General features: G+C 35.7%; 1 protein-coding gene across 1 annotated transcript in view; it reads right to left on the reverse strand.

The window, feature by feature from the left end:
* The window catches only part of LOC308269499 (uncharacterized protein), a gene marked incomplete at both ends in the record, with an annotated part of 31,269 nt that extends 22,965 nt beyond the window's left edge, over nucleotides 1-8,304 (reverse strand). The window contains one exon of the mRNA XM_080704864.1: nucleotides 7,374-8,304. Coding sequence (XP_080560990.1) covers nucleotides 7,374-8,304 — 931 coding nt within the window. The remainder of the gene's footprint in view (nucleotides 1-7,373) is intronic.
* Between the last annotated feature and the right edge of the window lie 4,647 nt (nucleotides 8,305-12,951).

Below are 12,951 nucleotides of genomic sequence, written 5' to 3' on the forward strand. Positions count from 1 at the left end.
TTGTAGCTGAGATTAATAAGAGAAGAATCAGCAGATTCTGAAATTTTTGGCAAGTAATTTTCTGTGTTGTCTAAAAGATTCAATTCTAAAGGAGTAATTTTCTCCTGAATGTTAAATTTTCTGGGTTATGTTAATTTGGACAGGAATCTCCATAAATTAGTATAGGTTTTATAACATTAATTTTTCTGTATAAAAAGTGGAATCAATAACAGTAGCTCTTTTTTTTTTTTTTGCGGGTCTGGGGAAGGAACCCAGGGGCATTCGGCCTCCATGCTACACCCCCTGCCCTATTTTTTATTCTTTATTTTTTTTGAAACAGAATCTCACTAAGTTGTGGAGGGCCTCACTAAGTAGCTGAGGCTGTCTGCAAACCACAATCCTCTGGTCTCACACTCCTGAATGCTGTGATTACAAGGGTATACTACCATTCCCAGCTAATAGTCACTCATTTATAGAAAGCATGAAAAGGAAGCAATTATTATTTCCTGCTTCCTACTCATTTCCTCATGACTTACCCTGTACTTCATCTCTCACCTTTGCAACTCTGTGCTGTTTGTCATCATGGTTGTCTGTGCTCACAGTATCCATTTAACTACATTTATATTTACAGGGCATCCTTCCTGGGTCATGCCCATGTTGTAGGCAATCCCATCTTTTCCATTGACATAGCACTTGTATATGCTTTTATGAAAATCAAATCTAAGTGTCTACCTTTTTAAGTGTTGTCAGACAGCCCACAGAGTGGAGATGGCCTCTGCCTATTTACCAAATGGCTAACATAAACTTGTGCAATGGACCAGCTCAGTCGGGCACCGGGACTGCTGGGATTAAGTTCTCAGAAGGTGGGCAAAGCGATTCGGCTGTGTTCTGCAGAGGCTTTTTCTACAGCGATTCCTTTCCCTTATCAAATAAAACTCCTTCTAGTCCCCATTCACAATGCTAAATGTGGGGATTGTCCCCGGGGGCTTGGGAGAAAGAAATCTGGAAAAGACTGACACGGACAACTGCCTCTTGTGCAACTGACACTCTATTACAAAAACGCAAGAAATTTATATTCTTCCACCAGTGAGATTCCTAGTAAAAAGTGTAAACACCAAAGGACAATAGTGAAGGACATGCAAACAAGGTAAAAGGACACTGGTCCAGCATTCAAGATTAGCCCCAATCCTGTGATTAAGTCCAGCCCCCTGGCCTTGCAGATGAGCGCTTCAGAGGGCAAATTCCACACCCAGAATCTTTCAAGGAATTCAGTCCTTAGAGTCCCCTTTAACCTTTTCAGAACCTTTGTTCCTAGGGCTTAGTCCAGTGTCCTCCTCTGTCTAGTAAGCTGGCCGAGGCTGAAATCAGGGGCCCCGGCTCTAGGGTACAGGCATGCAGGTGGATGGTGAGGGAGTCAGATGAGCGAGTATGTCTCTATGACCGTCCAAAGGGCAGCAGTAGGTGTCTTTCACGTTCTGTCTGCAACACTGTCTGAAGTCTGAAAGCTTAAACAAGCTCACAACATGAGGTTTTTAGATTTAATTGTCAGATGTACTTCTCTAGCTGCTGAGCACTTTTCCTCAAGCGGTAGACTTATTAGAAACCTATTCCTCTTTCAATAATCCATTTTTATCATGTATGTAAACAAACATTTCACACACCTTCAGTAACTTACTTTACCCTCTTGTTTTATCCTGGTTCTTTCTTTCCCATTTGGGACAATCTTAGGATAAAACTTTTCTTCATACGAAATGCTTTCTTATTCTCACAAGATTTCCTTTCTTTATAACCACCAAAACTTCATACCTGCACATTTATTATTCTGACATACCCATTTCTTTACCTAAGTGATGCCTCCCTCTCTCGGGCAGGTACATACTAGGTGCAAAGGTCAAGAATCTTCCTTGCGACTTCCGGGAAGATGGCGACCGAGAAAAGCGGGGCTTAAGAGCCCCGCTAACAACCAATCTCCATTACCACAAAATCAGCGCCTTTCAAAGTCAGAAAACAACATCACCAGAGAAACAAAAAAAATCACCAGGCTCCAGAGAGAAAGCGGACTGAGAACAGAGCCACAAAGGAGATCCTCACGCCCAAGGATGCGGCTTCACACCCGAGGACGCGGCAGCAGCGCCATACTGCCGGCGGCACCGGCGAATTCACGGGATGGCCACAGCAAGCTGAGGGGAGCCGCTGTGGAACAGCCAGGTGGGATTTCTCGGCGCAGAGGGCATCTAAAGCTCCCAGTGGCTGAGCTCAGCACATGCTGCAGGGATTCAGAGTGGAAATCAAAACCAAGAAAAAAAAAAAACGCCAGCCCCATAGCCGAGGGCATAGCAGCGGCGCCATATTGCCACCGGCGGCAACAGCACCGAATTCACCAAATTCAGTACAGCTACATCTGCTTACTCAAGAACAGTGAGTCAAATTGTGGGCCACAGAGGAGAAATCCCAGTACTGTACTCACTGGGACTTGACCCAGTGGGAGAAGGGCGGTGGCAGTGATATCACACCATAGGAGAACGTGCAACCTGGCACCCCCCACAGTCTAAAGCAGCCTCTATCGACTCTCGCGGTCGGAGACTCTGTGATACAACCCAGTATAGGAGTAGTGGGGTCTGAGATACTACTGACTCGAGAACCAGAGCACCTTAAGTGAAGTCATAGTGACCCAAGGGAAGAACCCAGAGAAGGCAAAAACTTCTGAAATCATGGGAAAGAGGAATACTGGAGCAATGAATGCTCACAACCCCACAACATCAGAACCCGATAAAACAGAAAATCAGAGATTTCTAGAAGATCAAATCAGGAAAATAACTGTAGAAATAATAGAGGTGCTTCGAAAAGAACTCAGAGAGAGCCAAAAAGAGATAAAGGATGCAATTAATGAAGTAAAGGCCTCAATTCAAAGCACAAACAACCGATTAGAACACATGGAGAACAGAATCTCGCTCTTAGAAGATGATCATTCCAAAAATGAACGCATAGTTTCTAATCTAGGAAAAAATATCTGACAGCAGGAATCTGATATTGAAGAAATATGGGCCCATTTTAAGAGAGCTAACCTAAGAATAATTGGAATAGAGGAGGGAAAAGAAAGTGAAACCAAAGGGATCAACAATCTCTTCAAGGAAGTAATAGCAGAAAATTTTCCAGACATAGAGCAAGAGGTCGATACGCAGGTCCAGGAAACGTATAGAACTCTTTTTAGACAGGATCGGAGAAGAGGATCCCCATGCCACATAATTGTCAAAATGACCAATGTGGAAGCCAAGCAGAGAATCTTAAAGGCAACAAAAGCAAAGGGCCAAGTGACATTCAGAGGCAAACCAATTAGAATCACTCCAGACTTCCCAAACCAAGTTATGAGAGCCAGAAGGGCTTGGAGTAACATATTCCAAACTCTGAAAGAAAACAACTTCCAGCCAAAAATTTCCTACCCAGCAAAACTTTCTATCAAATTAGATGGAGAAATAAGAAGCTTCCATGACAAACAGAAGCTGAAGGAATTTATGTCTTCAAAACCAGCGCTAGAGGAAATACTCAAAGAGATTAACTACAAAGAAGAAATAGGTAACACACACCAGAACTAGAGAAACAAGATTTTCCATCCAACAGACAACTAAGATTGGTTATCTGTGGAGATTCATTATTTATGTTAGTCTTTTACCTATCTGTAAAGGGTATTGTTTGCCTTTATTGTTGTTAATTTTTAGGATTTCTAGTTGGAATATTAATATACCTTCAGATATAGCATTTGGAAATATTTTATCCCATTCTATTAGTAACTGTTAACTCTGTTTACATTGTCTTTGGATATACAATATGTTTTTTATTTTTTAGGGAGTTTGTATACTCTTCTGTTGCCTGTGCCATCGAAATCATAACCAAGAAATCACTGCCAATTTCAATGTTGTGAGGTTTTATGACCCAGATTTTCTCCTAAAAGTTTATAGTCTTAAGATTTATATTTAGGTCTTTTATCTATTTTGAGTTAATATTTGTATATGGGATTAGGTAAGGGTCCAATTTTATTCTTTTACATGTAATTATTATTTTTAACAATATTTAGTTAAAAGATTATTATTTCCACCACCAAATGTTCGTGGAAACCTTGTCAAAAATAACTTGACAATATAGGGAAGAATTTAGCTCTAGGCTTTTATTTAACTCCAATGGTTTATATATCTGCCTCTAGAATAGTACTACACTGTTTCAATTATTTTAGCATTATATGGTTTGAAATCAGAAAATATACATCTTCTAGCTTTGTTCTTTTTCAAGATCGTTGTGGGTACCTAGAGTCCATATTCCATATTAGGATAGATTTTTTTTCTGAAAAATAAATATATAAATATATAATAGTTTCACCTAAAAATAGAAAAAATAGATTCTCTGGTAAGAAAGAAAGCAAAAAGAAATATTGAAATGTTATCTTTAAGTCATCAAAAGCTTGGTATCAGACAAATGAAACTGTTATGTGAGATTATCATTTTTAATTTTTGATAAATTGCTATAATACTAGATGTCAATCACTAAGCCAAGCATGGGAGGGAGGGATAGGGAGAGAATGGGGTGTGGATCGGGTGGGGGCTGACTGGGCAATGTGTGCATGTATGTCTACAAAAGTATGTATCCCACTATGATGTATGAATACAGTGCACCAATTAAAAAAAAAAAGAATCTTCCTTGCCTTCGGCTCTTACTGTATTGGGCAGTATTAGTTGCTCATCAACTAGGGTGCTTAAAAGCCGCACACAGAGTTTACCTTTTTTATGCCCAAGCCAGATTCCAGAGGAGAGGGGGTAAACAGAGGCACCAGTTGCTTCCCTTGCAGTTTTTAGGGCTAATGGCTTCAGTGGACTCTTAAGGCTTTTACTATAGGTTAATGATTAGAATGAAGGTCAAAGATAGGGAGGAACTCTGCATTGTAAATGCTGCAGCTTAAATGTTTTCACAACACTCAGACTTTAACTAGATTTTATTAGAGCTTGGAGCAAGGCAAAGGGGCGTCTGAAGGCCCAGACATATTACTAGAAAATTTATCTTCCACAGACTCAGTTTCTCCCACAGTCCTAATCTTGGGACCCCGTTTTACATCATAGGAGCCATTAGTATAGAATCATTACCAAAAGAATAATAGCTTATAAAAGAATAAGAGCAAGGAGTATTCTGGCCAGAGATAATGCTTCCTCGGGGCTGCTTCCATTAAGCATTGCCAGTCATGCGTGCAGGCTCACGCATGCAGAAGCCAAGGAAGACTATGCGGTGGCAAACTTGCAACCCTGTTTATTTAAAAATACGTTTAGGATAATATCTGAATAAATATTCACAGTAATTTTAAAATTAGGAGAACTTCTATATGAATGATTCTTATTCTATTTATAGAAAACTGTTAATGTCCATATACAGATATTGCATTGGAAAAACACAGTGTACGCATAATCACTTTTTTATTCTTTGTAAGATATTATCTTAGACTATTTAATATGTATTAATTGTATCTTTTTTTCTATTTTGTGCATGGATTTACAGTGAGAAGTCTCAGTGTTTCCTGGATGTAAAATGAGAAATGGTTAAAACACTTTGACACCACCTATAAATTATAGTGTGGTTGTTGATATGGCTTTTTCCAAATACACCCAGGGGAATAATACACGGGTCTAACTGAATAGAAGATGCATTCATGATTCAGGATGCAGGTCAGAGCCAGAGAGAGTCCTTGGAGAGAGCTTGGTCACTGTTTGGACACTTCCATAATTTTATTCCCTGCAACTTTTTATGATGAGGGCATAATGTGATCTTTTATAACACAAAAGATAATCAAGAAAGATAATAAAAGTTAAAGCTAAGGTGACAGCAAAAGAAGACAAGGTTTAGCAAATGCTTGTGATATTAGGGATTAAACAAGCTCACATTTAGTAATCATTGCAAAACTGATCATAATTCTGATTAGATAAAAGTCAGGAAAACTGAATTCTATCATCGTCAATAATAATGTTACCTGTGTTATTTCTCCCCATGAGACTTTTAAAAAATTTAAGGAAAGAATCACCATTTATCATCATTATATCCACAATGTTTATCATAATATAATTAAGTATATCCTGAATAAGTCATGGATTAGAAAGTCTGTACCAATTTCAGTCTATATCAGGAACTATTATTTACTTATTTAGAATTAAAATCAATATTTTCTAACTTCATGAGTCTGGTTTTTGTTAGAATTAGACTTATACCCCGTATTCACAAGTTATAATATCTGAAATATAGAGCTCTAGTTCTATTTTATTGTTTAATTATAAATTAGAAATAATACTACTTATTTTTAAAGAAACTTAAAAAAAAGAATATTGCATATGACTTGCCAATACAAAGTATAGTGTGTAGAGTATTTTCACAGGAGATATTATATTTTGTCTTTACCATTAAAAATTCTGATGTCATTTTTAGACCCTTCATAACTCTCCATAAAATTAAACTCTTACAATTTTATCATAATTGCAGTCATTTTTCATGTGTAAGTTTTTATTGGTGTATATTAATTATATAGGCTGGTGGGGTTCATTGTGGTATATTCATATTTGCTTACATAATAATTTGATCAAAGTACTTTCATTTGTATTGATATGTTTTACATTTTTCTCTCTATCTCACTATGGAAGTTATTTAGTATAACTAAATAAAAATACCTCTGACCAATCTAATGGAGAATATTAATTAGAAATGTTTTATTAAATTGTTAAAAGAATTATATGAGTCAATGCATAGAAAACAATTAGATTATTCAAATTATTAGAATTATTATTCTAATTATTACAATACTCACTGAAAAACTTCATCTTCTGCACTCATCCTCTTACTACTTCTTAATATTGTCATAATTACACTAATTAAAATAATATGAACATATAAGTTTCCTGGATTTGTAAATATTTAAGAGGATATTTTAATATTTTATTTTGAACCCTGTAATGATTATGGTTATTTGATTTAACAGAGATGACAAATAGAATAAAAATTCCTAATTACATTAATTTCTATTACTTGATAAGAATAAAAGTTTCCCAAGCACACACCCCTCCTAACCCACTTTCCATCAAGTTAAATACCCTACGTCTCTTCTAAAGCAAACCACTGCTATTCAATATCATAATTATTAAACCATATTTTCTCCTTCATACAAATACATTTTAATAAAAACCTTGAAATACTAGAAGTTTGTGAGGCAATATTCAGCTTTATTAGATTTATAAAGTATAATATGGGGGAAATGTTTATAAAAATTTGAAAAAATTCTTTAACTGTAATCAATAAGAAAAGAGAATTTTAGGTATCTTAGAAAATGTTTAAGAGGGCTTTATTCTTTTAGTGTGGTGATTTTTTTCATTTACCAGAGAAAGGCATCACTCTCTGGATGGCGTCCTTGAAGGCTTGCTTCACTTGCTGGTTCCGCAGGGTGTAAATAAATGGGTTCATCATGGGAGCAACAGAAGTATTCAGAATAGCGACTCCCTTAGTCAAAGACGCTTTTTCTTTTGCAGAAGGATTCACATACATGAAAATGCAGCTTCCATATGAGATGGAAATAACAATCATGTGAGAGGAACAGGTAGAAAATGCCTTTTTCCTCTGGCTGGCAGAAGGGAGTTTCAAAATCGTCCTAACGATGAACATGTAGGATAGAATTATTAAGGCCAAAGTGAAAAGCAAAATCACTATAGCTGAGTAAAACCCAATCACTTCTAGGAGCCAGGTGTCTGAACAGGATAACTGCAATAGGGGGAAATAATCACAAGTAAAATGATCAATGACATTGGAGCCACAGTAATCTAACTGGAGAAAGAGAATAACTAGTGGGAAGATGTTTAGGAACCCTACCAGCCATGCACAAAATACAAGCAATACGCAGACTCTCTTGCTCATGATGGTCGTATAATGCAGGGGTTTGCAGATGGCCACATAGCGGTCATAGGACATGGCAGTCAGGAGGTAAAATTCAGTTATACCCATGAAGATGAAGAAAAACAGCTGGGCCATACAATTATTGTATGAGATAGTTTTGTCTCTGGTAATAATCGTGCCCAGAAATCTAGGGATGCAGACTGTTGTAAAGGATATTTCCAATACAGAGAAGTTCCTGAGGAAGAAATACATGGGAGTCTGTAGATGGGAGTCCAGCGACGTGAGAGTGATGATGGTCATGTTCCCAGTGACGCTAAGTATGTATGTGATAAAGAAAAAGAGGAAAATCACAATCTGAAGCTCAGGGTCATCAGAAAGCCCCAGTAGAATGAATTCTGTGGGGAATGTGTGGTTTTTCATTGTCTCCTTAGAACATAAAATATTTGTCCCTTTAAAACCTTAAAAAATTAGGAAAGGATGTGGACAGAACACACCGTTTAAAAATGTTCATTAAAATAAATATGATCCAAGCTGGGCACAGTGATGCACAACTGTAATCCTAGTACTTGAGTGGTTGAGTCAGGAAGATCACATATTTGAAGACAGCTTCAGAAACAGCTAGATTCTCAGCAGTCAAGTGAGATTCTGTTTTGCAACAAAAAATAAAACAGATGAAGGGATAGCTCAGAGGTAGAACGCGCCTGGGCTCAATCCCCTGTAATCTTCCCCTCTATACAAGATAATCTATGAAACAAAATAAAAGCATGTGTTCTCCATCAGCAGCCCTTTTCAATTTCCATTTTGTTTTATTTTTAAGTTATAAGTATTAAAGCACATATTGATCTTTTTTTATTGAAAATACACTATTACAGGCCACAGAGAAAAGATTCTGGTGATACATTTAAATAGAAGCCAGTTTTTTCCCCATTGTTTCTCTAAAATTAAACTTAAAATTACTCAAAAAAGTTATCTACTTTATAAAATATTATACTACTTTATAAAATAAAATTGACATTTTATTTCTTCAATATTATAAAAAGTAATCTAAATGCAGAATAATCTAAATAACAGACTTCAAATGCTTACAGAGGCTCTTTAGGCTTACCTTCAGATGTTATATTTTGAGAAACTCCATTTCATGTAGTTTAGGAAACTTGAAATAATTGGTCACCATAACAATCTTCTCATTTTAGAAAATACATGTTGATTCATGGGAATGCTGTGTTGACATTCTCTCCTGAATTTTATACTTTAGGGTTTGGTTAACTTTGCTCCTTACCTCATTTACTTTTTCCCCCTTTTTAGTAAAATGGTCAAAAGAACAAAAAAGAAAAAAATGTCTTCTGCTAAAACAAATCATTATCGAGAAACATTTTAATTCACAAAATGTGTGATTCAATTTTTTTTAAAAGAATTGCTACAGCAAATGAAAAAGTATATGGTCAAAATAAAATTTGTGGGGGAGGACATATTCTTTCAAAGAGATAATGCCCTTTTAAAATCCTATTTCCATCATAGAACAACACTTAAACTTAAGGGAAAAGAAAAAAAGAAAAAGAACAATCCAGGCCTTATAGTTGGGTGTTTGTCTTGGGACTTAATTCATAGTTTTCTAAAAAATAAATAATTATTTAATGTTCAATATGAAAGGGTTGTAAATCCAAAATAATATGTTCCATTTAAAAACATTTAAATAAACAAAATGGAACAATATGTATTAAATTAAAAACAAAAAACGTACTTCCTGGTACTTCTTGATATTGTGTCTGAAATTCTACCATCTGGGTTTTTTAAATAATCATATTATTTTACAGCTGGTAAATTGGTTCAGAAAATTTTTTTGACTTTCTTTGTATTCTCAAAAAAAGCATAATGTTTTAAACATTTTACACATCTTTGGAATTTTATTTCTTTTGCTTAGAATTTAGTAATATTTGTCCCACAATATTTTTTTATTTGTGTCACTGTAAAATTGTTGGGACATTTATAATAAGTTCTGCTTTTCCTCTCTCACACAAGAGCCAGATGAAGAGTTAAGCCTCGGTTGACTGGAGTACTCTGCCATTTGTTTCTTTCAGTATCATATAAAACATGCACCGAAGCATTTTTCTTTGAATTTACACAAACATTTCTAATGAATATTTTACAAAATCATATTTATATACCCCTAATATCTAAGTCATGTTTTCCCGAGGCTTCAGAGAATGTTACATCTTCCTGTAAATGCTGAGTTGATGAATAGACCAAAAAGGATGTTCCTCTTTGTGTATGTCACACAAATGGAATTGGAATTTTTATCTTTCTTGTTACCTCAGGAGAATTCATTAAGTAAATAAAGAGTGCGAAGGAGAGGCATCATTAAACAGTATAGGTGAGCCAGGCATGGTGGCGCACACTTGTAATTTCAGTACTTGGGAGGCTGAGACAGGAGGATCCGGGTTCTTGGCCAGCCTCAGCTACTTAGACCCTCTGCAAGTTAGTAAGATCTTGTTTCAAAATAAAGAATAAAAAATTGGGATGGATGCCAGGCATGGTGGCGCATGCGTGTAATCCCCGCACTTGGGAGGCGGAGACAGGAGGATCGCACAGGTTCGAAGCCAGCAGCGCTGGCTTAAGAGACCCTGTTTCCAAATTTTAAAAAAAGTATAAAATAGGTCTGGGAGTGTAGCCTGGATATAGAAGGGTTTCCAGGAACCCCAGTAACACACACACACACACACACACACACACACACACACAAATCAGGTGGAGGTGTAGCTTGGAGTTAGAATGGCCCTGTGTTCAATTCCCACCGCACGCACGCACACACACACACACACACACACACACACACACACACACTCACACAGATACAGGTGAATCATTGACATTGATCTATTTACTAATATTAATAAGGAAGCATAAAATATTGCTGTTAAGAGATAAATATATGAACAACATATGATATTGGATATATAAAAGTTTGATTTAGAATTTGATTCTTCTGATTGTATGAGTTCATACTTTTCTCCAGAAATTCTAGACCTGTGTATCTTCAGGAGAGTAAGCATACTTGTATCCTAGGAAAATCTTTACAGTGTCACAGAGAAATGTTAGAAAACACTGCTTTGGCTTTTCCTAGAACCTAAATTATTCTGAAATAAGCAGTTTTAAGGATCCAGGAGGAGTGTGATCCCTCCATGAGTCCTTTACTGTCAGGGTGATCCTTCCCGCCACCCATGGCTAATGCTATAGCAAGGTTTGCTGAAAGCTACCTTTATTGCCTTTGACTACTTCCCTTCCCCATGTCTTTACTTTTATTAATTGCCACCTATAGTTGTGCATATCCTATATTGAGAGAATAGTTATGAACCAAGAAAATAAATGTTTGGAAATCTAGCATTGTATATTTTTAACATATGCATTGTAAAATCTTCTATATTGAGACATAAAAATTTTATGAGTAGAAAATAAAATACTTATATACTATAAAAGTACATATGTAATATACTTTTTTATTTATCAATTTCTCCTTATTTTCTTTACAGGTATAAAGGAGTACAGAAAAGATGCATGCATTTAATTCCAGAAGTGCTGATCATTGATGGGATTTAAAGATAAGACTAACTGAAAGTGGAACAGAAGAGAGAAAATAGAGAAAGATGAGCAAGCCACTAGTTAACACACAGGATGATACAGTGACATTGAGCCTTTGTGTTGAACTTCTAATTTATACATATAAGCATTGAAATAATTGACTCAATACATCTATGTAGAAATAGTAAAATTATTTTCTATACTCATGAAAATTGTATTTTTGGCCTTTGTTAAAAAATCTAAATAGTGATTATTTTCCTATTTTCTTTCATAAACTCGTAAACATAATACATATATCTATCAGTTTTGAGATTTATTACTAGGACTGAGTAAATAGTTTACTTAACTTTTTTTTGTGTGTAGTACTAGGTATTGAACTCATGATTATTCTATCTTTGAGCTACACCCCAGCACTATTTTTTTTAAATTTTGAAACAGGGTCTAACTAAGTGACTGAGGCTAGCCTTGAACCTATGATATTCCTTTCTCAACCTCCTAAGTTCTGGAAATATAGAAGTGTGCCACCACACCCAGTCTTAACTTTTTTTTCTAAACAAACAACAGAGGCAACTTATATTAATCTACAAGCTTAAAGATATAAGAAGTTAAGTGTTTTATCTACATCATATGTGTTTTTGTGAGTAGTGTAATTCTACTGATATTTTAGAGGAAAACATGAATTTTTATTGGAAGAAGCATAGTATTTTATTTGTAAAAAATTATATTATACATCTTTCTTCTCCATGATATTTTCTCACACTCTCAAGTAATGAATTGCCTTTCTCTCTTGTTTCTCCATCACACATTGTTTTCTTACTCTCTACCTTTATTCCTTTATTTCTATTTTTATTATTTCTCTAGCTTTTCTTGTGGCCTCCTAATAGTTCATTTTTTTAAACTTAGGTTGATTTATTTGTGTTATATTTCTATCTACAAGCTAATAGGACATTTTCTTTTAAATAATATATCCAATCATCTCCAAAGTACTCTGAGCATCCTTAATGATAATGTTTCAAGCCAATGAAAGATAGTTCAGCTACCAAGTTTCATGCTTCTTTGAAAGTGTAGGGAGATTTTGTAGATCACAGAGCAAGACAGTATAATAGGATTTTCTTGGAATCATTCCTCTAGAGACACATAAGTTTGAACAACTATCCACACATAAAATTAATTTCAATTTCATAAGCGCTAAGCAAATGTGAGAGATCACTAAACTAATAATAATAATAATAATAATAATAATAATAATGGCACATTAAATGGGGTAGAATGAACAGCTTTATGTTACCCATGTTACCTCTTTCTTAACCCTAGGTGTCACAGTGTTGGGAGAGATACCACCCACTTGGGAACAGGACAGAGATGTGGAAATCGGACTTTGCCTAGAACCCCAATAAAGCCTAGCACTGGAAAAACCCTCAGGGACTTTGATTCCAGAATGTGCCCCTGAACTGAGTCATAGACTTAGCCTGTCACAGGAAGCCCATAAAG

Source organism: Muscardinus avellanarius, assembly GCF_963383645.1.
Source record: "Muscardinus avellanarius genome assembly, chromosome: 11".
Taxonomy (NCBI): Eukaryota; Metazoa; Chordata; class Mammalia; order Rodentia; family Gliridae; genus Muscardinus; species Muscardinus avellanarius.